General features: G+C 42.5%; 2 protein-coding genes across 3 annotated transcripts in view; one reads left to right on the forward strand and one right to left on the reverse strand.

The window, feature by feature from the left end:
• Positions 1 to 23,937, forward strand: part of PARPBP (PARP1 binding protein) — a 118,750-nt gene extending 94,813 nt beyond the window's left edge. Inside the window, exons 11-14 of the mRNA XM_030544399.1 lie at positions 17,891 to 18,056; positions 18,822 to 19,118; positions 21,321 to 21,372; positions 22,740 to 23,937. Coding sequence (XP_030400259.1) covers positions 17,891 to 18,056; positions 18,822 to 19,118; positions 21,321 to 21,372; positions 22,740 to 22,761 — 537 coding nt within the window. The 3' untranslated portion in view covers positions 22,762 to 23,937. The remainder of the gene's footprint in view (positions 1 to 17,890; positions 18,057 to 18,821; positions 19,119 to 21,320; positions 21,373 to 22,739) is intronic.
• PMCH (pro-melanin concentrating hormone) lies at positions 19,170 to 20,693 on the reverse strand. Of its 2 annotated transcripts, XM_030544423.1 has the most exons (3): positions 20,394 to 20,693; positions 19,665 to 19,869; positions 19,453 to 19,585 (listed from the first exon to the last, which is right to left on the reverse strand). In XM_030544423.1, the coding sequence occupies exons 1-3, from the start codon at positions 20,643 to 20,645 to the stop codon at positions 19,536 to 19,538; spliced, it is 507 nt and encodes a 168-aa protein (XP_030400283.1). In that variant the 5' UTR covers positions 20,646 to 20,693; the 3' UTR covers positions 19,453 to 19,535. The 2 variants fall into 2 exon arrangements, with proteins under 2 accessions (XP_030400273.1, XP_030400283.1); XM_030544413.1 differs by having other exon boundaries at positions 19,170 to 19,731.
• Positions 23,938 to 26,286: the final 2,349 nt, after the last annotated feature.

Here is a 26,286-nt window from a genome sequence, read left to right on the forward strand (position 1 = left end):
GTGATTCTAAACTTCCCTTGGTCTGAGTAAGCTCCAGCACTCTCTCTTTCTTTGACCTCTCTGACACAGTTCCTGGGCACAGACTTTCTGCCTGTGGTCCAGCTGCCCTTCGCACCAAGGACCAGTGCTGACAGCCTATTTGTTTAAATACACAGTTTCCCTGAGCTCCAACATTGGGGTCATTCTGGTTTACCCTTTATTTCTCCAGAAACACGTGATACTTTAAGCACATAACGGACAATCTTTGTAAAGGTTTCTAACACAATGATTCTTTATTTTAACTAGCATAAGAAATATACAGATATAGACAAAACAATAAAACACCCGTTGGGAAACCCCTACCTCAGCTTCCTCACTGACGAGCTTTCTTTGGGCTTGAGTCAGAGTCTTTTATGGATTCACAATCTTTTCTGTCTCTTCCTTTCCTTCTGCACATGGCTTCTCCTTGGGAAGATGAAGACTCCTCTCACTTCTGTAGTCAGCAATCTGTTTCTAGTACATTGCTCTCAAAAACGACTGATGTGACCCATTTTTTTATAACCGTCAGTCTCCTTTGTCATGTGACCTCCCCCATCAACTTTGTCAGGTGATCAAAATGCCCCACAAGGTGATCTGTTGCTTTGTTACATCGTCCCCTGGAGTTCAGACTTAGGAAACTGGCTTGCTCTGAGTGGTAGCCAATTATTTACCCATTGGGCTTCCATGTGATTAGAGGACAATCAAAATTGAACGACTCTCCCTTATTAACCCTGTTTCACTGCCCCTTAGAATTTCAGTCCAGCATGGAAGTAAAGGACAACAGAGAAGACAGACAAGCCTCATGTTCAAATTAGAGTGTGTCGTATGACACAGACATAGAGTCCCCAGTATGAAACAGAATTTGGCTTCCTTGCACCAGTGAATTAGAAATAATTGCACTTGTCACAAATCACACACAATGTTCAACCAGGACCGAATCAGTGAGCAAAGAACCTGTTGCAAGACAATGAACCATTTCCATGCCACCAAGTAGGCTTTTGTTACTAAATATATGAAAAACCTTTGGTATGAAAGGCTGTAGCTAAGGATTTGAAATTGTTGTGTAGTGTGTCCTCTGTTATGGTCTTTGGAAGGAAGTCTCTTTCTGAAGGTATGGTTATCTTTCACTGTTGGAACTACTGCTGCATCAACCTTAGGCTCCCAAAACTTAAGAAATTTCTTTGCTTACATATAAAACATTATAGTTTAACATTTGGTTTTAATCAGCAGTCCATCCTTATTTGGATCTTATAATGTCCTCAAAGGAGGAATATACAGGAAACCATCTATCAAATAATGCTTGAAAGGCATGTATTGCTTGCCTGGCTGTACTACAGGTAAGAGATAGCATAGTATTTATTCTGACCTGAGGGCCTCTCAACCAATGAGAGGTGCTGGTGCATATATCTCGATTGAAGAATTAGCTTGCTAGATGTACGCAGGAGCAGAACGGGTTGCTTGCTTCCCAAGGCTGGCTAGCTCCCAAGTAAGTACTGTAGAGGCAACCTAGTACCACTGAGGGCTTTACTTAATAACCCAGTATAATTTTGGCCACAGGAAGGGATTTCTCACCACCATGTAATCTCATACTGGTGCAACTTTGTGAGGAGCATAATCTTCATGTGCCTTGGAGCTGTTCACAGGCTGCCTGAAGGTGTGCCTTACATTTCAGTGTGGAGCTAGGCTGTGGAGGAGAGGAATGGAGAGAGACTCTCTTTCCCACCTCTTAGAGTCCGAGCCTCCTTCCCTGGCAGAGCAAGGGAATGATCAGAAGGCACAATTCCCATTTTGCTGCTGCCTGAAATCTGAGCCCCTTTCCCTGACTGTGAGTGTGGGTTCTTGGGCAGACACCAGACAGGCACAATTCCCATTGCACAGCAATCTGAGAGGGATTCAAGGGAGTGGCAGGCTTCTCTGCATGGCCAGACATGTTGTAGGGTGGAAAGGGCATGGTGAGCCTCCTACCTCCGTGTAGGAGAAAGGCCCCAACAAAGCTCAGTGGTTTGAGCATTGGCCTGCTAAACCCAGGGTTGTGAGTTCAGTCATTTAGGGATCTGGGGCAAAAATCTGGGGATTGGTCTTGCTTTGAGCAAGGGGTTGGACTAGATGACCTCTTGAGGTCCCTTCCAACCCTGATATTCTATTCTATTCAACACTCCCTCAGATAAGAGTGTGCTGAAGGCAAAGGAGAAAGGGCTTGACTCTTGATTTTCACCCGCTTGTTCATTAACAATACTAAATGCTGCCTCTGATGGTGATGCTTGCTTTTGCCATTTTGGAACTTGAAGTCTCTTGGGTTTGCAAGGTCATGAGGGATCCCCTGCTTCATAGTGAGAGGAAGAGAAGTAGCGCAGGCACTCTGTTTCTTTTCCCAGAGAGCTGAGAACTCTCTTCTTATCTGTGGAATGGAACATTTAGAGCATTTCAGGGTTTAATCTTCCTCTTGCTTGGATCTGTTGCCGGACATAGCCCTGAGCTGACTGGATATTGTCCTCCTTGACCTTAAACTCTTTCTTGGAGTGCTCAGAAACTCCTGCTTGGGCTTTACTGCTTTGGAGTCACAGATTCTTGGCGGAACCTGACATGCCAATCCGGTTTTGAGCCCCATGCCCTGGCAGTGCCAGGGTCAGCTGATTGTGAACAGGCAGAGCATAATTTGCCCACTGAAGAGCCTGTGAATGTTGCTTCTCATATGGACCACTGCTTAGATTTAGCCTGTGTTTGCAGAACAGCCATGCCATGCCTGCTTGGGTTCAGAGAAGTCCTGGAAAGGAGGTGCTGCAGTGGTGGATCTGGGTGGTTGAAACCATCACATTGCCAGATATGTGATACAGGAGAGGAAGAGGAAGAAAAGCTGTTTCTGCATAAAAATCTATCTAATAAAAATAAAATGGTCAGGAGAAACTGAACCATCAACCTATTCCACTGATCGAGACAGAAAATCTGTGCAGATGTCTGGGCTTAGTCCTTCAGCCTCCAGCAACAATACTGGATTGCCTCTGAATTTCGTAGAGGGGTCATTAACCCATTAGTGATCAATAAGGGGAGAAGCTGTGCAACAGAAAGGAATGAGAGCAAGATGGGTATGGCTACAGAAAATACTTGGGGAATTAACAGACTTTTATTAGAGATTTTTTTCTGGTCTACTGATATATTTTCTAATGCACAGTAATATGACTTTAGAACCTGTACTACTACTTCAAGGGCTTGTTCATGTCCATTCCAATATTGAGCCCTGCTGACCCGCCACTCCCTTAGTTCCTTCTTACCACCAGTGACGGTTAGCTGAATGTCCCATAGCTCTTGCTTTAGCAAGCATCTCTGTCCGTTTAATTTGTTTATAGTTCTTCTGTAGTTAGTAGTAGTTTTATAGTTAGTTTAGAGTGTGTTGGGGGTCTCCCTCCCCCGAGCCATGGTATGCCACGGTCCCTGGGGTTCAAAAAGTGTGAGGTCTGCACCAGGCGCTTGCCAGAAAGTGACCCACACACCGCATGTTTAAGCTGCCTAAATGAAGGTCACCAAAAGGACCATTGCAGAATCTGCCGCGAGTTTTGCCCCAGAACTTTAAAAGACAGAGAGCAGCGGCTCAAAGTTCTGCTCATGGAGGCAGCTCTGTGCCCCGACTCAGACCTGGGTTCAGGGAATCCCGTGCCCAGCACCACCTCCTTTGTGTGGAGTGCCCCGGCGCCGACATCCCAGGAACAAGTGCCGAGACAGGACTCTGTGTGAGACCCTCAGCACCGTCATGGCTCCTCCTGAGTCCATTCGGTGGGTAGGCACCAGTCTCAATCACCGGTGCCTCAGAAGAAAAAGAAGTTGGAGAGGGATTGTTCTTCCCTGAACAAGTCTAAAAAGCCAATGACTGAGAGACCTCATATCGGACATGACCAAAACTTTATAGCAGACCCCATCCTCATTGTCCCCCAGAGCTAAGCGCAATGAAGGGTGCTATTTTTGCCATCTAGGGGCTACGAGCATCTGTACTCGCACCCGCCACCTGATTCCCTTGTCGTGGATGCTGACAATCAGGGCGAGCGGCAAGGTTACCAGGGACCCTCCCTTAAGAATAAGGAGGCAAAAAGACTCAACCTTTTTGAGAGGAAGGTCTCCTCTGTGGGTGGGTTGCAGCTCTGCATTTCAAATCATCAGGCCATTGTCAGCAGGTACTGCTATAATACATGCGGGGCAATGGCAAAATTTGCAGAGCTGCTGCTGCAAGACTCCTGTGCCAAATTCTGGGCCTTCATTGATGAGGGTAAGCTCATTTCCCGAGCTTCCCTGCAGGTGGCGATGGATGGAGCTGATGCGGCTCTGGGGGTGATGGCTATAGAGGTGGCCATGAGAAGGTGCGCCTGGCTTCAGGTCTCTGGCCTCCCTTACAAGCTCCAACAGACAATACAGGACCTTCCTTTTGAGGGTGTGACTCTGTGTTCTGAAAAGACAGATAAAAGGCTTCATAGTCTGAAAGACTCCAGAGCCACCCTCAAATCCTTGCGCCTTAACATCCCCACCATGCAGCGGAGAGACTTCAGGTCGCAAGCTCCGCCACAGTTCTTCCAACAACAGAATTGTTCAAGGAGGAGGAATAGGAGTGGCAGAAAGAGGTCGCACCTGTCCTCAGGCCTGGGCCCTGGCCAATCCAAGCCACCTTCAGGCCTGAAATAGGCCTTTTGAAGGGGCAATCTAGGATGGTGTACCAGCGCAAGGACTCGATCCACCCTGCCCTACCTTTTTGTCCCAACTATCCCCTTTCTGCCCTGTGTCGTCCTGCATCACATCGGACTGTTGGATTCTCCGCACAGTCGAGAGGGGATACTCCATTCAATTCTGTGCCCTTCCCCATCCCTCTTCAGGAACCTCTCTCATGAGTAATTCCTTATACAGGAGGTGCTCTCGCTCCTGTTGCTAGGAGTAGCGGAAGAAGTTCCTCAGGAGCAGAAGGGCAAGGGCTTCTATTTCTGGTATTTTCTAATACCGAAAGCCAAGGGCAGGCTCACGCCATCCTAGACCTGCGGGAGCTCAACAGATTCTTAAAGAAACTTAAGTTCCGCATGGTCTCCTTGGTTTCCATAATCCCTTCCTTGGATCCAGGGGACTGGTATGTCACCCTCTTTGAAGGACTCGTATTTTCATATTGCAATCATTCCATCCCACAGAAGGTACCTCAGGTCTGTGGTGAACAACAACCACTGTCAATTCACAGTCCTCCCGTTCGGCCTGTCAGCAGCACCTTGGGTGTTTACCAAATGCATACCAGTTTTAGCCGCATTCCTGTGCAGTTGGCAGAAACAGATGTTTCCATTCCTCGACGACTGTCTCATCAAGGGCCTCTTCAGGTCTCAAGTGGAGGCACAAGTCAACTTCATAAGAATGGCGTTTGACGAACTGGACCTTTTCCTCAATGTGGGGAAATCGACCCTGTCCCTGGTTCAGTGGATAGAGTTCATCGGGGTGGTACTGGACTTGACACAGGCATATCTCCTAGAAGTGAGGTTTCGGGCCCTGAGCGACATCTTTTGAAGTCTCAGGTTCCCACCACCACAGCAAGGAATTGCCTGAAACTTCTAAGACACATTGCTTCTTGTACCTATGTGGTGCAACATGTCAGGCTCAGACTCTGGCCGCTCCAGTCGTGGCTAGCCTTGGTGTATCGGGCGGCTCAGGACAGTTTGGACATAGTTGTGACTCTACCTCACCCAGTCCTTGACTCCCTCCAGTGGTGACTCGACCCACAGGTAGTCAGTGCAGTGGTCCCCTTCACCGGTCCTCAGCCATCCCTCTCGCTATTGACGGACGTGTCAACTTTGGGCTGGGGAGTACATCTGGGAGACCTCAGGACACAAGGCCTCTGGTCTCAGGAGGAACTTGCTCTCCACATCAACGTCAGCTGAGTATGGTGTGCCTGAGATGCCAGATTTTCTGAGCTCACTTGAGAGGGAAATGTGTATCAGTCATGATGGACAACACCATGACGATGTTCTATATCAACAAACGGGGTGCACGCTCCTCTCCCTGGGCCAGGAAGCCCTCATGTTGTGGGACTTCTGCGTAGAGCATTCAGTACACTTGCAAGCATTGTACCTCTCTGGGCACCATTGTACCTCTCAGCAGGTCGTTCCACAGTGGTCCTTATGCCCAGACGTCACAAACTAAATCTTCCCAATGGTGGGGCTTTCCCCAGATAGACCTGTTAACCATGCGATGCAACAGGAATCACCAGCCGTTTTTCTCCTTCCTGAATCACAGCCTGGGCTCCATCGTGGACGTGTTCCTCCTCCAATGGGGAGGCCATCTCCTCTACATGTTCCCGCCCTTCTCTCTCATTCACAAGATGCTCCTCAAGATATGGAGGGAAGAGGCTTCAGTGATATTGATAGCTCCAGCCTGGCCCGGCCAACACTGGGTACGTCTCTCTTGGAAATATCCGTGGAAGCTCCCCTCACCTTGCTGCTCCTCCTGAACTTAGTAATTCAGGATCATGGCTGTCTTTAGCACCCGAACCTTGAGTCGTTGCACCTCATGGCATGGAAGCTCCATGGCTGGACCCCATCGAGCTCTCCTGCTCAGACCCAGTTAGACAAGTCCTCCTTGGCAGTAGAAAACCCTCCACCAGGGCTACCTATCTTGCCAAGTGGAAGAGATTCTCAATCTGATCGGTGCAGCAACATTCATCCTCGCCTTTCTCCTCTATACCACTCATACTGGACTACCTTCTCCACTTCAGGGAGCAGGGACTGTCCATGTCATCAATAAGGGTTCACTTGGCCGCAATCTCTGTCTTCCATCCAGGCACAGAGGGCTGGTCGGTCTTTTCCAACCCTATGATCAGCTGTTTCCTGAAAGGTCTCGACAGGCTATATCCTACAGCTGGTGTCAGCCTGGAACCTTAGTCTGGTCCTTTCCAGACTGACCGGGGCCACCCTTCGAACCACTGGCGACATGCTCCCTGCTCTATCTCCTCATACACAGTGGCATTTCTGGTAGCAATAACCTCATCCAGGAGGGTGTCCGAGCTCAAGGCCCTAACATTGGAGCCTCCTTATACCGTGTTCTAGAAGGACAAGGTTCAGCTCAGGCCATATCCAGCTTTCCTCCCGAAGGTTTTTTCCCAATTTCATATCAACCAGGACATCTTCCTCCCTGTGTTCTATCCTAAGCCGCACTGAAGTGGCAGGGAGCAGAGGCTTCAGTCATTGGATGTCTGCAAAGTGCTAGCCTTCTATGTCGAGAGAACAAAACCATTCCGGAAGTCCATTCAACTGTTTGTGGCTGTGGCAGACAGGATGAAAGGTCTTCCAGTCTCCTCCCAATGAATTTTGTCGTGGATCACATCCTGCATCTGGGAGTGCTCCTCTGCTCACAGTGCACTCCACCAGGGTGCAGGCTTCTTCAGCAGCGTTCCTGGCGCAAGTTCCCACCCAGGAAGTATGCAGAGCAGTGATGTGGTCCTCCATACATACTTTCACTGCGCATTATGTGATTAGCCAGCAGGCCAGAGATGATGCTGCCTTCGGTAGAGCATGCTCCAATCAGTGCATAACGCCAACCCCGCTTCCAGAATTTAGGCTTGGGAGTCACTTGATTGGAATGGACATGAACAAGCAATCGAAGAAGAAAAAAGTTTATCACCCTCTTGTAACTGTTGTTCTTCGATATGTTGTTCATGTCCATTTCAATACCCACTCTTCTACCCCTCTGTTGGAGTAGCCAGAAAGAAGGAACTGAGGGGATGACAGGTCGACAGTGCTCTCTATTGAGCACCTTGAAGGAGTGCCCCCAGGGGGCACCCAGGCTGACCCAATGGATGCTGCTATGGGAAAAATCTTCATGCTGCCGTGCACATGCGCGTGTACGCACCTGATTGGAATGGACATGAACAACACATCACGAAGAACAACAGTTACAAGAAGGCGAGTAACCATTTTTTTCATTGTTAGCACATTTAACCCAAAACAACTGTACTGAACTTCCAGTAGTTTGGCTTATTTCGCTTAATATAACTGGAGACAAACTTTCTTATATGAGGTACTCTTTTCTTCCAAAAAGGAACCTAACACTAATTTACGTTTTAAAAAACAATTGTGGCTAAAGGACTCTAGCAAATCTTGTCAAGTTTGAAGTTCATTATAATTTTACTGTGTATGGAAATTCTTTCAAGGCAAAAAGCTCTATAAAGCAGAGAATTTCAGTCTGCCTTTCTCATATGACTTGATTATGTCTATATAAAGTGACTTGACAGCAATGTGTGAAGCTGGATATTATTCTTAGTTGTTTAGTTCTCGAAGAGCTGCTGCTAGTGAGAATTGTTTTGCCTATTTATGATTCCAGTACAAATAAAGAGAGACTTGGAAGGCCATCAACAGGAAGCTATCAAGATTTTCTGTGTATCCAATACACTTGATTACAGCTTGCTTGACATTTGACTAAGGAAAAGCTATCTTTCTGAGGGTTCGTCTACACTATGGGATTATTCCGATTTTACATAAACCGGTTTTGTAAAACAGATTGTATAAAGTCGAGTGCACGCGGCCACACTAGGCACATTAATTCGGCGGTGTGCATCCATGGTCCAAGGCTAGCGTCGATTTCTGGAGTGTTGCACTGTGGATAGCTATCCCGTAGCTATCCCATAGTTCTCGCAGTCTCCCCTGCCCCTTGGAATTCTGGGTTGAGATCCCAGTGCCTGATGGGGCAAAAATCATTGTCGCGGGTGGTTCTGGGTGCAGCCTCACCCCTCCCTCCCTGAAAGCAGCAGACAACTGTTTCGCACCTTTTTTCTGGGTGAACTGTGCAGATGCCATAGCACGGCAAGCATGGACCCTGCTCAGATCAATACTGCAGTCGTGGACGTTGTAAACACCTCGCACATTCTCATGCAGTCTATGCTGAACCGGGACCTGCAAAGCCAGGCTAGAAAGAGGTGACTACGGCAGCGCGGCGACGAGAGTGATGAGGACACGGACACAGTATTCTCTTAAATTGCGGGCCCCTGCGCTTTGGAGATCCTGCTGGTAATGGGACAGGTTCTAGCTATTGAACGCTGATTTTGGGCCTGGGAAACAAGCACAGACTGGTGGGACCGCATAGTTTTGCAGGAGTGGGACGATTCGCAGTGGCTGCGAAACTTTCACATGCGTAAGGGCACTTTCATGGAACTTTGTGACTTGCTTTCCCCTGCCCTGAAACGCCATAATACCAAGATGAAAGCAGCCCTCACAGTTGAGAAGCGAGTGGCAATAGCCCTCTGGAAGCTTGCAACTCCAGACAGCTACCGGTCAGTCGGGAATCAATTTGGAGTGGGCAAATCTACTGTGGGGGCTGCTGTGATGCAAGTAGCCAAAGCAATTATTAAGCTGCTGCTACGAAAGGTTGTGACTCTGGGAAACGTGCAGGTCATAGTGGATGGCTTTGCTGCAATGGGATTCCCTAACTGTAGGGGGGTGATTGATGGAACCCATCTCCCTATCTTGGCACCGGAGCACCAGGGCACCCAGTACGTAAACCGCAAGGGGTACTTTTCAATGGTGCTGCAAGCACTGGTGGATCACAAGGGACATTTCACCAAGATCCACGTGGGATGGCCAGGAAGGGTTCATGACGCTCACGTCTTCAGGAACACTACTCTGTTTAAACGGCTGCAGCAAGGGACTTACTTCCCAGACCAGAAAATAACAGTTGGGGATGTTGAAATGCCTGTAGTTATCCTGGGGGACCCAGCCTACCCCTTGATGCCATGACTCATGAAGCCATACACAGCCAGCCTGGATAGCAGTCAGGAGCTGTTCAACTACAGGCTGAGCAAGTGCAGAATGGTGGTAGAATGTGCATTTGGCCGTTTAAAGGTGCACTGGCGCACATTACTGACTCCGCTCAGACCTCAGCCAAACTGATGTCCCCATTGTTATTGCTGCTTGCTGTGTGCTCCACAATCTCTGTGAGAGTAAGGGGGAGACCTTTATGGCGGGGTGGGAGGCTGAGGCAAATCACCTTACTGCTGATTATGCACAGCCAGACACCAGGGCGATTAAAAGAGCACACCAGGAAGCGGTGCACATCAGAGAAGCTTTGAAAACAAGTTTCATCACGGGCCAGGGTACGGTGTAACTGTTGTGTTTGTTTCCCCTTGATGAACCTTCCCCCCCTTTGATTGACTCATACCCCTGTAAGCAACCCACTCTCCCCCTTTGATTACAGCTTGCTTAAGGAAATAAAGTCACTATCATTTAAAAATCATGTATTCTTTATTAAAAAGTCATTATAAAAAGAGGGGGAGAACTGACAAGGTATCCCGGGTGTGGTTTGGGAGGAGGATAGGAGGGAAGGAAAAGGCTACTAAAAACATTTCAATGTAATGACAGCCTTTTGGTTGGGCTGTCCACGGGGGTGGAGTGGGCGGGTGCACGAAGCCTTCCCCCACGCGTTCGTACACGTCTGGGTGAGGAAGACATGGAACATGGTGAGTGGTGAGGGTGGTTATACAGGGGCTGCAGCAGCACTCTGTGATCCCACTGCTCTTCCTGAAGCTCCACCAGATGTCGGAGGATATCAGTTTGATCACGCAGCAGCCCCAGCGTTGCATCCCGCCACCACCGATCTTCCTGCCTACACCTCTGATCTTCCTGCCGCCACCTCTTATCTCGAGTGTCTCTCCTATCCTCACGTTGGTCCCTCCTGTCCTCACGTTCACTGGCATCTTTCCTGTAATTTAATACCACGTCCTTCCACTCATTCAGATGAGCTCTTTCATGGGTTACTTCCACGATTTCCAAGAACATTTAGTCTCGCGTCGTCTTTTTCCTCCGCCTTATCTGAAATAGCCTTCGGGATGGAGTAGGGAGACTTGAAAAATGTGCAGCTGCATGAGGGATGTAAAAAAGGGAGAGAAGTATTTAAAAAGATACCTTTTACGGAACAATGGTTATACTCTTTCACAGTGAACAACACTATTCACCTTACATAGCACATGTGATTTCACTACAAGGTTGCATGGCTGGTATCATGGCTGGTATCATGGAAGATCACGGAAGATCACTGCTAATCACCCCCCTTCCCCCCCCTCCCCCACCGTGTGGCTGGTAGCAGGGAAGATCCCTGATAGCCAAACGCGAAAAAGCTCAGCGCTATTTCCCCTCTCCCCGCTTGGCTCCGTGCAAGGAAGGATTTCTTTTAAGCAACAGGCAAACAGCCCAGTAGGAATGGCCATCTCTGTCCCCTTACTTAAATTCCTGAATTTCAACCAGGTTACCATGAACGATATCACTCTGCTGAGGATAACACAGTGAGATAAAGAGCGGATGTTGCTTGAACGCCAGCAATCACTGGGACCATACGCAGCTAGGCTTTGTCATGCAATGATACCCAATTACTTGCTACATGCATGGCGTGGTCAAGTGTCCTACCATGGTGGACGGAATAAGGCTGCCTTGCCCAGAAACCTTCTGCAAAGGCTTTTGGAGTACCTCCAGGAGCGCTTCATGGAGATGTCCCTGGAGGATTTCCGCTCCATCTCCAGACACGTTAACAAACTTTTCCAACAACTGTACTGGCCGCGAATGAATCCCAAGTCCTCAGTGCAAATCAATCATTAAAAAACGCTTGCTTTTAAACCATGTTTTATATTTACAAAGGTGCACTCACCAGAGGTCGCTTCCATGGCTTCACTGTCTGGGCTAGTGGCTTGGGAGGGCTGGGAGAGTAATTCCGTCTGGGTGAGAAAAAACTCCTGGCTGTCGGGGCTAACGGAGTGCTGTGTGCTCTCTGCAAGCTCGTCCTCCTCTTCTTGCTCCTCGTCTTCCCCGTCCACAGAATCCTCAACCATGGCTGAGATTACCACCCCCACCTCGGAATCCAGGGACAGGGGTGGGGTAGTGGTGGCGGACCCCCTTAGAATTGCATGCAGCTCAGCGTAGAAGCGGCATGTTTTCGGCCCTGCCCCAGACCTTCCGTTTGCTTCTTTGGTTTTCTGGTAGGCTTGTCTGAGCTCCTTAACTTTCACTCTGCACTGCACTGAGTCCCTGGTGTGGCCTTTCTCCATCACGGCCTTGGAAATTTTTTCAAATACTTTTTCATTTCGTCTTTTGGAACGGAGTTCTGTTAGCACTGAATCCTCTCCCCATATAGCGATCGGATCCAGTACCTCCCGTGCGGTCCATGCTGGAGCTCTTTTTCGATTCTCAGGAGACTGCATTGTAACTTGTGCTGATGAGCTCTGCGTGGTCACCTGTGCTGATCAGAGCTCCACGCTGGCCGAACAGGAAATGAAATTCAGAAGTTCGCGGGGCTTTTCCTGTCTACCTGGCCAGTGCCTCCGAGTTCAGATTGCTGTCCAGAGCGGTCACAATGGCTCACTGTGGGATACCGCCTGGAGGCCAATACCGTCGATTTGCAGCCACACTAACCCTAATCTGATATGGTAATACCGATTTTAGTGCTACTCCTCTCATTGGTGAGGAGTACAGAAACCGATTTAAAGAGTCCTTTATATCAATATAAAGGGCCTCGTTGTGTGGACGGGTACAGCGTAAAATCGGTTTAACGTTGCTAAAATCGGTTTAAACGCGTAGTGTAGACCAGGCCTGAGATACTAGTCTCATCTACTGCACCAAACCAAATCTGTTTGTTTTTAATGGAGAATTATGAGGAACATCTTTGCTTAGTGTTTTCAACCTCTGAGGAGTGCAGTAAGCATTTTTTCTTGTTTTTTGGCACAATAGACATTCTGCATTAAGACTAATTCTAGCCTTTTTTTGCTATCCATTAATTTGTATTAGAATCTGATAAACCCTACTCACATGGGAGAACAGTATTTGTGATTCCAGGAACCATCTAAACAGCTCTTTTAGGGCCAAATCCTGTGAGTCTCAAGGCACCCTCAAATCCCAGTGATGCGGTGATTTAACCCTGAATGCTCTCAAAACAATGAGTAAACCTGGGATAGTCAAAGGCTGGTATAATGTCTTGCTAAAGATTTTGATGGATTTGGGGCAAGAAAAACTTGCTATTACCTGAGAGATGGTCAAGAGATTTTTCATGATTGAATAAAGCGATACTTTGGTTTTGTCAAGGCAAATGACATTTTGCCATTCCTTCTTTCTCTTTCCTTTTAAGCCTCTTTCAACCACCCCTTCCTATTTTTTCCACAAAGGGTGAGGAAAAGATTTCCTCCTCTTTATCTCTCCACTCTTTTTTCCTTCTCCAGAGAATATCTTGATTGGTTGGCCAGAAAATAAAAACATGTGTTTGTTGTTACTGATGTAGTCTTTTAAATTCTGTTATGCTATCCCAGTATATAAAAACCCACTCTGAGCATTTTTACTGACTAAGTGTTGGCAGTTCTGTCTGTATGCAGAGGCTGGAGGGAGATCTGGAGCAGATTATCAGATGTAACTTTTTAGAAATAAATAGAAGGGCATACATTAGTAACAATTAATACAAGGGAAAAAATGGGCTTCTCGGTGGCATATCATAAACAAACTAAATAAAATGCTTTTTTTAAAGATACAAGAAGACCAAGTGAGAGCATATGCTAACTAATCTGGCCTTTTGGGCCCCACATATGCCTCCAGCATACCACAAAATGAGGCATCCAAGCCCATTGTCCTGACCCCCTTTGAGAGTGGCTGTGGCAGGGGATCCCTCTTGTCTTCTAGCAAGGTGGGGGAAACTGCATGATCTCCCTTTTCTCCACATAGGAGCACAGCAGGACCCTTTGTCTCTGGGGGCAGCAGATTTACCCCATAGTACAGCTGTTGGAGTATATCTTCCTCAGTGGATCTTGGGACTTAATATCATATTGAAATGAAAAGGGCAGTTCAAATCTCTAAGAACTATTGTTTCATGCTGTCTGCAGACTCAGGCAGCCATCACTGTATCAAATATACTCAGGTGGACAATTATTTTATTTAGGGTTTTGAAGTGCACAGTTGGAAATGACTTACACAGGGTGTAATGCAGAGGAGAACTAGACCTTGAGACCAAGAGCCAAGACCCAGTGAAGTATATAGACAAATGGCTTTTTGGCAGGCCCCTAGTGTTGAAGTCCTAAAGTGTCCAAGCTTGAAACGATCGCAGTGGACATCACCCATGACATTTGAATCATTATGTTCTTACAAGCTTTCAGAGCTGACTTGCCTCACTGAGGCCTGTGAAAGTAAAAAAGAAACCCTTGTTGTTTCTTTGACTACTTTGATGTTCTATGTACTGGTTCTGTCACGTAGATGAAATATCTTAGTCAGCTCTGCACAAATTGTAACATCCATGTTACCATGAAAAACATGGGAAAGATCTGTAATATTTTTGACTATTGTGTGACCCTCTGGATGGTTGATGGTTAATGTGTTGCTTCCTAAGGATAAGTGAGGGTTATTGCTGTCTTAGGTAGTTTTGCACATCTGCAGGAATCAAAGTCAGTGGTGTTAACCTAATAACCAATGTTTGACGATATAAATGTCAAAGCCTTTAAGGTTTTGTCCCTGTCCAAATGGGGCACAACATCTGCTAGCTTAGAAGAGGGGAAGAGTCCTCCAGGCTGGAAACCTTAAACCAGTGATATTCAAACTGAGGCTTGAAAGCCGCAAGTGGTTCTTTAATGTGTCTCCTGTGTCTCTTTGCAGCGCATGATATTTAAACACAGTGATTTAATTATTAACCAATGTACGTTATTAACCAGTCAGGATGCTTTTTCTGTGTTATTCATCAACTGTAGACTAATTGGTCAGTCATTTTGCTGTGAGAATAATATAATAAAAGCTTTTTTATCCAGCATTTTGGGGAAATAGGGAGGGGTGCTGTAAGTGAAAAATTCCAGTTAACTAAGAGGGAAGGAGTTTGGGTACAGGAGGGGGTGCAGGGTTGGGGTAGGTGAGGGAGTGTGGGGTGTGGGCTCTGGGAGGGAGTCTGTGAGAGGAGGCTTAAAGCAGGGGGTTGGAGTGTGGGAGGGGGCTAGGGGTGCCAGATCCAGGGGGTGCTCACCTCAAGAGGCTCCCTGCAAGTGGCACCTTGTCCCTGCTGCTCCTAGGCAGAGGCATGGCAGGTGGCTCTGTGCACTGCCCCCGCCCCAAGTGCTGGCTTTGCAGCTCCCATTGGCCAGGAACCAATTTCAATTGATTTCAGTTACAACAGAGAATACAAAGTGTACAGTGCTCACTTTATATTATTATTTTTTATTACAAATATTTGCACTATAAAAATGATAAACAAAGGAAATAGTATTTTTCAATTCACCTCATACAATACAGTAGTGCAGTCTCTTTATCATGAAAGTATAACTTACAAATGTAGATTTTTGTTTGTTTGTTTGTTACATAACTGCACTCAAAAACAGAACAATGTAAAACTTTAGAGCCTACAGGTCCACTCAGTCCTACTTCTTGTTCAGCCAATCGCTAAGACAAACAAATTTGTTTACATTTACAGGAGATACTGCTGCCTGCTTCTTATTTACAATGTCACCTGAACGTGGCACTTTTGTAGCTGGCATTGCAAGGTATTTATGTGCCAGACATGCAAAACATTCGTATGCCCCTTCATGCTTTGGACACCATTCCAAAGGACATGCTTCTATGCTGATGATGCTCATTAAAAAATTGCATTAATTAAATTTGTGACTGAATTCCTTGGGGGAGAATTGTGTCCCTGCTCTGTTTTACCCACTTTCTTCCATATATTTCATGTTACAACAGTCTTGGATGATGACACACCACATGTTGTTTGTTTTAAGAACATTTTCACTGCAGATTTGACGAAAAGGTACCAATGTGAAATTTCTAAAGATAGCCAGAGCACTTGACCCAAGGTTTAAAAATCTGAAGTGCATTCCAAAATCTGAGAGGGATGAGGTGTGGAGCATGCTTTCAGAAGTCTTAAAAGAGCAACACTCCAATGTGGAAACTACAGAACCTGAACCACCAAAAAAGAAAATCAATCTTCTGCTGGTGGCATCTGACTCGGATGATGAAAGTGAACATGTGTCGGTCTGCACTGCTTTGGATCGTTATCGAGCAGAACCCTCATTAGCATGGACATATGTCCTTTGGATTGGTGGTTGAAGCATGAAGGGACATATGAATCTTCTCTGCTTCTGGCACAAACATATCTTGCGACACCAGGTACAGTGCCATGGGAACACCTGTTCTCACTTTCAGGTAACATTGTAAACAAGAAACAGGCAGCATTATCTCCTGCAAATATAAACAAACTTGTTAGTCAGAGTGACTGACTGAACAAGAAGTAGAACTGAGTTGACTTGTAGGCTCTAAATCTTTACATTGTTTGTTTTATTTTTGAGTACAGTTTTTTTTGTACATAATTCTATATTTGTAAGTTCAACTTTCATAATATAGAGATTGTATTACAGTACTTGTATGAGGTGAAATTGAAAAATACCATTTCCTTTGTTTTTTTATAGCACAAATATTTGTAATAAAAATAAATATAAAGTGAGCACTGTATTTTTTGTGTTGTGTTGTAATTGAAATCAATATATTAAAAAATGTAGAAAACATCCAAAATGTTTACATAAATGGTATTCTATTATTGTTTAAGTGCAATTAATCACGTGACAGCCCTACTTGTATGTTCTCAGTAGAGTTGTTAGTTGGCTATTCTAATTATAAAGTAATTGTCTCCTTTATTGATACCTGTCAGCCACTTTGAAGTCTGCTGAATTCTGTAGCTAGAACTCAGGACAGAATTTGGTGTGCAGAATCTGTATTATTGGTGATAAATTGTCCAGAAAGAACAAAGCTTGATTTAGTAGTGCTGGTAGCTGGGGAAACCATATATTTGTATATAAACTGAGCAAATTTGATCTGGAGTCCTTGACTCCAGTGAATACGGAAATACAGCCCATAATGTCACTTTTATTCTCTTTTTATTGTTGAACAATACTTTCTGATTGATCTGTACTAATCAGCTGGGTTTCTGGCTTTGGAAGCTTAGGGGTGGAAATAAATTGTCTTTAAAAACACAGCAGAGGTAGATATGATAGTGTTCTTTGGTACTGTAGAATTCCAACAACTCAGGCTATGCAGATGCTTTTCATGCATTTGGGACTTGGACAGTATATCTGTGGAAATCGTATGGCCTGCCTTTTACACTCTATATGGAAATTATTTGGTTTTGTGAGGGAGTTGAAAATTTCAAATTTTCATCTAACAAGAAGGGGATAGAATAATATTGAGTGTTTTACAGTTAGACCAATTTTTAGTATATTTGACTCAAATTTTATATTGGGCTATAGGTATTTGTCTCTCTCTTTGGGAGGTGTGTGCTTTTTTTGAGGTTTTATTTTTTCCATTCTTTTACATAGTTTGTTTTGATGAGGAGCCTTATCCCAATGAAAGTTCCTTGTTGACTCTTCAAAGGAAATAGTGGGCTCATCTTGTTCATAGCTTGTGTAAGGGATGATTTGGCTCTAGGCAAATACTCGCTATGACAGCAGCTCAAAATGGTAAACCGATGCTACCAAATGTGAAGGTAAAAGAAAAATCTCTTACAGAGAGGTTTAGGCTGATGGGCTTTTAAAAGGCTTAAATATGCAGCTTTCTAAAAGAGACCAGTCAAAAAAATCAAACAAATATTCATTTTAAAATGCCTCAAGTCACTGTTAAATAAAATGTTTCTAGAACTAGTTTATATATAATTACAAAATATCATAAACAATTTATTTCACCTTGGTTGTGTTGTGTTAACTTTCCTTGTAGTTTAGGTAATTTTTGATTAATTTTACCTTTTAAGTTAAAACTAGGAGGAAGGGAGGGAGGGGGAAACAATGATACCCAAGACTTTTTATTTTACCAATAAATAATAAAGTTTAAAATAATTTTCTAAACAAACATTAAAAATTAAAAGTAGTTTCATTCACCCTTTATAGATGAAGCAACCCTTAATCAGGTCCCAGTTCGCTTGTACCTACAAGGATGACCTGATGACTGAGAAGAAGGGTCAGCACTTCTTCAGTAGGAGCCAAATCCCAACTTGCATACATCCAGCACCAAAACAAATGCTTTCTCTCTGTTTAGAAGCTGAGCCTTTTTCAGGTAAACTGAATTATGTTTGAGTGAATGAGAAATTTTTATTCCTGATTTTTCAGGTCTTATACCTGTTGTTTTTTATCAAATAGACTACTACAGCAATCTTTATTAAAAGTCAAATGTAAAGGATTTTTTTCAAGGAAAAACAAAACTGAGGGTTTAATAGCTTTGCACAAGTTACAATCAGTAAAAACTGATCTAAAATATTCTTTAGTCTTTGCTATGTGAGATAAGTGCTTTGAAATTAGCAGTATAGATTGTAAATAATTTATTAGTTACTGCCATCATAATCCCCAAATAAATTTTAACCAACAGTATGTCAGGTTTCTTTTTACCTATTTTACGGAGATGATGTAGTGCTTCAGGGAAATTTATATATTGAATGGGAAAATTATGACTAATTGTTAATTTTACTTTTTAAACAAGAACACATTACATGATGTGTATTATATAAATTACTGTTAGGACATATTCATCCTTTGCAACATTTTGACCTTTGTATATAAACTTATTTCCTGAAGTTGTTGATGGTTACATTTATGCATGCATTTTAAAATTTAATGATGAAGTGTCTATGTTTAGGTGTGTTTATAGTTGTTGGCTAGCTGATGGCCAGTCAAATTATTATTATTCATTTTATTTAAGAAAGCACTCTCTTTCTAAAATACATGACCTTTATGCCATTTAAATCCTAGGACTATCCTGGCTAACTACTTTAGGAGTAATAACTTTTTTTTCCTTCCTAAAATATTTTATTCTCTTACACAACAGAAGATGTAAAGTCACCTCCTGAAAGACCAGCACTTGGAACCAGTTCTGAAAATGTTCTTCCGAATAGAAGTAAAAGTGAAAAAGTAAAAAGTTGTCAGCCAAGAAACAAGAGCTCAAAGAGGGAACACGTGGCTCTGAATAGTGAGAAAGTCATCTGCAATAATGAAAATGAACCATCTCAGTACACAAATATTAAGAGACCCAAGGTATCAAACATACTACAGGAGAAACTGGACAGCAGACTAGATGGAGCACCAAAAAGCAACAAGGCTATAGCCAGAAATAAATTGATTGCTGGTCAGAAAAAGTTAACTGACTTTTTTAGACTATGAATCTTATTTTTATTTTGATGTATATAGTAAATTTACTATTCCATAATAAACATTGTACATTTTGAAAGAACAAGATAACAGGTGTATTAACACATTTTGGCTTCATAGTGTCCAAATATATGATGTTAAAGTAGGTTACATATATTATTCATTAGACAAATATAGTGACAAGTCTTTGATTTGCAGAATTGTCAGTTTCAGTAACAATACATCATAACTATTACAACTAGGTTATCTAGTGAAAGTCAATCATGTTTCCCTCTATTTTGAAATACAGATAGTAGTATTTAGATGTACATATATAGCAATACCAAAAGCACAGTAACTCCAAGTTTCATTAAATTGGCAACCAATGCTTCTTTAGAGAGGAGGCCAACAGTTTTCAAACTTGCCAGCACGGTCGATAGACTCTTCCCAACATACACCTGAGCACTGAAGAAAAAAATCATTTTACTCTTTTTATATTCTATTTTGAAATATTTTTTCTGTGGAAAAATACACACATACTTACTGTCAAAATCTCTCCTTCCTATAGGAAATTTAGCTGAGTTTTCTTCATCTCCGGTCTCTCTCCTTTCCTGTATTGATTCAATAGTCTGAATTTCAGTATCAGCTGGAAAAGCCATAGATCCTTTCAATGCAAGATAAGGTAGCTGTTTTATACCTAGGTTCAGTGGCGAACCATAGCTTATGAAATTGTGTTTGGAACCTATATTCTGAAGTAAGAAAAAAAGATTTAAACAAAGGCATTATAACAGATAGTCATTTAAAAGACATACAATGCCACACGTTGGGACTTTGGCTAAGAAACCTTAAAATCAAAGTGCATGTTAGAATAACGTGGATGATCATCTTAATTTCAGTTTAGTTTTTCAGTGGGATTGAAACCATCTTGGTATGTATGGCTAATCCAGTTGACATTCTAAGATATATTTTTAGTACAGAATGGGCAAAATTTTCAAACGGTGATAAAAAAGTAGACTGATATTTTCTTACAGATTCTGACCCCCTGGAATCTTGGTAAAAATCAGGTCATTTGTTTAGTTTCCCAAACTCAGATTTAGGTGACTAAAATTAGATACCTATATTTGAAAACTTAGCATTCAGTAATTGCATGATCTTGTAACTGAAACCATCCACCACAACATTCTTTTAAATTGTAAGCTTTTAACCCTTTTAAAAGGACTATAAATTGAGCTTTTATTCATGTTTTAGTGTTCAATAAAAAATGGAAACTCACTAAGAATTTTGGGTTTCTGTCTTCCTCTTCATCCAGAAAGCTGCTGTCTTCCATCTTGTAGTGCTCAAGAGTAGGTGTAGTCTCTGTCTTCTCTGTTTTACCTCCATTCCAAAGAGCTTTTCCTATATTGAGCGCATTTAGTATCATATCATCATCATCATCTACCTTTCGCATAGACTTAGAAATTGAAAGTAAAAAACCTTGAGAAAAGAGAGAAAAAATTAGTATTAACATGTAGGATGAAATATGCATTCTTAGTTGTTTAATGTTTGCATAGAAGTTAAGCAGCTTTCAGATATATTTAAGAAAGGTGTCCCTTGTAAATTAATGTGTTCTCCAAGCATGTCTACCTTTATATATTTTACAGATTGAATAGAAGCCACTTCAATTGCTTATGAGTTCACCCTGTATAAATGACTCATTATAAAGAGGCTAACCTTTTGAATAGTACTTGTAATGCCATATATTGGTTAGAACTACTTAAGTAGGGGTATTTTTGACCATGGATTATTAGCTCCTTTGTAGACTTTTAGAACAGTGCAGATTAGTAGTTCCTTTTAATGGATCAGTTTTAGCAAAATTCACAGGATACCATAATCTCTACACATGCTCTTTTTAAATTAGGCTTTACTTTTCACTTAAGGCAGTTTTAGAAAAGAACTATTACACATGTAAAAGGACGGTCGCAAAGTAATTTATTTTGTTTTAAACCCTGGTCTCTATTTTAAAGTGGAATTGATTTTCAAATCTTCTTTTTAAGAAACAAGTTGAAAAAAAACTTTGAAGGTAGCAATGGTTTAAAATACTACCGTTGCCTTAATACAGGCAAAGCTGAATCCTTTAACTTGTGTCCAGTAAATTGTGTACCTTTTTATCTGAAGATATAGATGGCAGTCCTCACTCATTGCTGATGCATGTACTTGTCAGGGTTTGGAGGCAGTTTCCCATCTGAAAGGATCAGTGCCACAAACACCAACAGGTCAGTACCCAGGTCATAATTTCAGATGTTCCTCCCTCTCCCACTCTGAATAGAAACTTCAATTTTTGCCTCAAAGAATCTTCCAGATTTAATGTCCTATTATCCTCTCCTGTGTTTAGAAACACGATAAAGGTGTATGGAAGGAAATTTCTGTGGCGATTCCTCCACATTTTGCTGTTTGAGGGGCAGCATTTGTCCCCCCATGGGGAAAGTATGAGACCTGCCCAGACCTAGCAGATGCCTAAGGGATCTATTTGATGCCAGAGCCATCTGCATAGTAACTGTGTACCTCTGCACTAGTTCTGACTTCCATTTATCCACCCTGTGAGGATCTGCAGGTCCTGAACCTGGGCCCGTAGGCCACTGCTGCATCCCCAACACCATTGGATGGCTATAGTAATGACAGGAGAATTGGGAGCTCTAAGGCCTTGCACTGCACCAAACAGAGTCCCTTACTGGCCTGGTTACACTATTTAAGCTAGAAAGAGAAACAGGAAGTTGTCTGTGCAACAAGATGGATTCTGGGTTACTGCTGCTACAGACCCTCTTGTTCAATACCTGACTCTCAGTCTCGTCTCCAGTTCCTGACTTCAACCTTGCCCTGTACCTGGCATCCGCCCTCAGCCTCGTTCTGGTCGCGGAACCCTGTCGGCCTGTTTTTTGACTGCTCCAGCTCCGACCTTATGCTGCTGACCCTCAGCTTTGGCTTCTGTTTCCTGTTTGACCCCAGTTCTGACTTTTGCCCCTGGTCCCATGGTTCCTGTCTTTGTACTGTCCATTAGCCTATGGTTCCTGAACACTGCACTGAATGGCAGGCTGGCCTGCCTATGTCCAGGTCATCGTGCCAGTCTTCCACAGGCTCTGACACACACCCATACTCCAGTCTTCAAGAGGTATCTGCATGCACATGGCACTCAGCTAGTCAGAGCAACTTACCGAGGGTGACCAGATGAGAGGGAAGAAATATTGGGACACAGGGGTGGGGAAGCAGTCTGCTGGCAGAGAGGGGGGAAAAAAAGCCAAGTGCTGCCGGCGGAGCAGCAATAAATAAATTAAAGGTGAGTGCTGCCAGCAGAACAAAATATCGGGACAAATTGTGCCCCGACCAAAGATTGGTCGGGACTCAGGACAAACACCTAAATATCGGGACAGTACCGATTTTATCAGGATATCTGGTCACCCTAAACTTACCAGACCATCAGGAAACTGTCCACGAAACTGAGTAAAGAAAAAAAATGAGCACCTCCCCTTTCCCAATTTCTTTAATATTTACTTCCTCTTGTAATTCTACTTTTTATTTAGTTAAAATTCACTTTTGCATCAAACCGCTATTGTGATTTCTTGCACTAACCCTTTTTCTCTATCAGCAGATATCTTCTCCACCACTGACTGGCACCAAGGAGAGACCTGGACCAGTGCCTACTTCTGTTTCAGACAATTATAATAAATGTCATTATAGGTTCATGGAAACTTACTTCAAAATAGAAGTTTACCAAATGCTTTCAATCAAACAACAAAATTCATGTTTTGGATCAGTTTGAACCAGTTTGATCAAAATAGCAGGCTCTCTTTGCTCTCTTATGGCCAGCATGAAATCCTAGAGCTATAATCCATCCTTGGATGGCTGAGGGAGGAAAGAAGATAAGCTTTGGTTTGGGTTGAGCCTTTTTAGGAAAATAAAAAAAACACTTATCTGTGAGTTGGGAAGGGCACTTTCCTTCCCACATTGTTGTTACTGAGGACTCTGCAGTTGCTATTGTTTGGGGAGAAAGTCCTATTATCTAAAAGCATGGGGTGTGCTGTCACCAAAATGAATGCCAATTTTTTCAGGGGGGCTAAAAGACCTAAGACCTCTTCCTTGGTTAACTGTTAAAACAAAGCTGTCAGTTGAGAGAAGACTGTATACAGCCCTTGGCCCCTTTTAAAATTCAGCGGTGTCTGTCTGATAGTTGAAGAAAATGGAACATGCTCAGTACTGTCTCCAACCCACATTACAAAAAGCACAGTTGCTATTCATGGCTGTAGTATCAGGTAAAGTCATAAATTGTGATCAGTACAGACCGTAGAGAGTATACTTGGCTTTTTCAGATTTGGAGTAGCTTCCATGGCTGCAGAGATGGAGCACAAGGTAGCTTCTGTCAGTCTGCAGCCTCACAAATTCAATAGGTGCATCTGTGTCCAATGCATCTAGGTGGTCACAATCTAAATAAAATGCATATTTTTCCTTTTAGGTTTCAAATACTCCACTTCTGGCAGAAAACTAAAATGTTTTAAATTACGACAACTAAGTTCATGTTATAAATTGCTGCCTAAAATCTTGTCTGTTATCAAATGGCCTTTTCTTTTCACGTTTAATATTAACATAGTTCTTCTTAATACCATTTACATCAGTAATTTAGAATTATTTTGAGTAACTCCTCCTGCATTTACATGGAATCGTGTTACTGTGAAATCAGACGTAATCTAAAATCTAATGTGAAATGCAAAAGTAAATAAATTTAGTCGATGATGCTTAATATATCTGGAACTTATCTTTTATTCTGTTTGCATGCCTGTAAAAATAAATATTTGCTAGACCTTTTGTTTCAGTAAGTTAGTTTATGGACTCTTAATGTTCATTTCTGAGCTTTTGAGTCTAATAAGCACTGTCTGTTTCTGAACAATAAATAAAACCAGGTAAACTTTTTCTGTTTTACAGGGTTTTTTTTTAAGACTTAAGTGAAATGAAAAGCAATAAATAGTATAATGTGACATACTATTGAATAAATATTTAAATATTGAAAAATTACTGAATTTTAGACTGTAGGGCCAAAATCCCTGTTCAGTGATCATTTCTACGCTACTATACTGTTTTTCAGTTATCCTTCCTTAGCCATCAACATCGGGTTTTGCTCCATATTTAGAGTTAATGGTCTGTTTTATAGAATCATGATTTTATTACTCTCTAGCATGCTATGGAAAATTTTGTTTGCACTTAATATTTTCCTCTTAAGTTATATTTTATTTCAGTTTTACCAACACTTCTCATCTTTTTTTTTTTTTAAATGGCAGTTGCTGCCTCTTGTTAGTGCCATCTAAATTTTGCTGAGGCACTATGTTCTGGATGAAGTTCATCTCTGTGCAAAGAGCCCAGCACAAGGCCTATTTTTTCCACAGGACTTGTTTTGTACCACTGCATGTGGGTGAATTTGACCTTACAAGTACCTACTCTTTTCCCCATGACATTTCTCAATTAGCTTGACTTCTTTAAGCAATCATATTAAATGATAAGCATATCTCTCTTAGTGTGTTTAAATGTGCAAACATTTTTCTATAATATATATAGTACTGTATGTGCATATATAAATAATATTTTAGCAGCAGAAGCTATCCTAGGTAGAAAATCAATCACAGAAATTTAAAATAAAACAGCACTTTTAAATTGTTGAACAGGTACTTAGCTGCAAGAAGATTTTTACCTAGTATTTTGTACCTGTTATTCGGGTGGCTATATTTCAGTTATATACAGACAACATCCTCATAAAATCAGAACCTACTCAACTTTCAGACTGAGAACCAAGTGTCTTGAGGTTCAAAAGTTTGCCTAAAAACACTTCGTAATGTATCTGTTCAATTTCTGTAATGCTGTTACTGTGCAGAGGGAGCAAGGGAAATATTTTGACTCCTACAATGCTGTAAATAGGTGGAGCAGTTGAATGTGTGTGTGACTCTTATAGGTGGTTTTGAGATAATCAAGTGTCTTGAAGTAATATAACGGCATGTTCTTTTCTTGACATTTATAACTAAAGATGTTGTTAGTGATCATGAAATTGTCAGTTCCTTAGAAAATCCACCTAAATATTTTGGCGCAACTATGTATTGCAGCAATAAATTCCACAGTTTTGAGTATAAGCTGTGTGAAGTAGTATTTGCTTAAATTTATGCTGGTCAGCTTTTGTAATATTGGACAGAGTAAAAGCAAAAGACTGTAGTACTGTTAAGGGTAGATCTGGATGTCTTTTGTTCAGCACTGAAGGAAAATAGTAAAGTCTGAATAGTATGCAGTGTACTGCATTTGCCTGCAGTTGTTGCCAATAGAAGCTTCTAAAGGGTATTCAAGTGTTTTCTGCCACTCATTATTCTTAAGAGGAATTTGAAGATCTCAACCAGAGGGTATAAAACTTGGTGTACACATTTCTTTCTGAATGAAGAAGTTGTACAGTAAGAGAGAGACAATTATTGAGTTAGGTCATTTATTGAATTTTTCGTAACTTGCGCTCCTAGGCATGATTACTACAGGAGAAACTCCATAGTTGGGTAAAAATGGAGGAGGCTTCAACTACAGGAAAGTTTTCTGAGCTCAATTCTGAAGCAAGCACAGAACAATTATACCATTATCTTGCGCCTTCCCCAACACACACCATGACCATCATGAAGCAGTTTTGATGGGTGTTATCCTTATTTGTTTTAGAAGGTCTCAGAAATTCAAACCATCTTGCTATAAAACTGTACAATCCACAAATTTTGCAGATAGTCAGGCCAAAGGGTCTGGTTTGGCTCTATGAGCCAAAACATGAGCTGAGCCATTTGAGCTGACTAGCCAAATACAAAAGAAAATACATAAGTTGAATATATAAATATATGTAACATCACAGTGGCTGACAGGGAATAATGAGAAAAGTATTTAACTATCTTGACTTTTTCTTGGCTCATCTTTATTTATGGATGAATAGCTGAATCAGAACCAGATTGTAACTTTCAATAATTTTCCTATCTCTAGTTTCTTGACATTTAAAAGTAGAAATTTGTGGGACTTATTTCTGCAACTATTATAGAGATCTTAGAGAGGATTTTTTTATTTACACTTCCCCATGCCTTTGCATTAAATCATACTTACCAGTCTTTTCATCCATCTTCGGAACAATCCACAAATGT

The sequence above is a fragment of the Gopherus evgoodei genome, chromosome 1 (genome assembly GCF_007399415.2).
Source record: "Gopherus evgoodei ecotype Sinaloan lineage chromosome 1, rGopEvg1_v1.p, whole genome shotgun sequence".
NCBI lineage: Eukaryota > Metazoa > Chordata > Testudines > Testudinidae > Gopherus > Gopherus evgoodei.

Coding starts and splice junctions, on each gene's coding strand:
- PMCH (XM_030544413.1), bottom strand. CDS start 20,645: ATGCATATTTCATCCTACATGTTAATACTAATTTTTTCTCTCTTTTCT. Junction 19,732..20,393: donor ACAGAAACCCAAAATTCTTA/GTGAGTTTCCAT, acceptor GAATCAATACAG/GAAAGGAGAGAGACCGGAGA.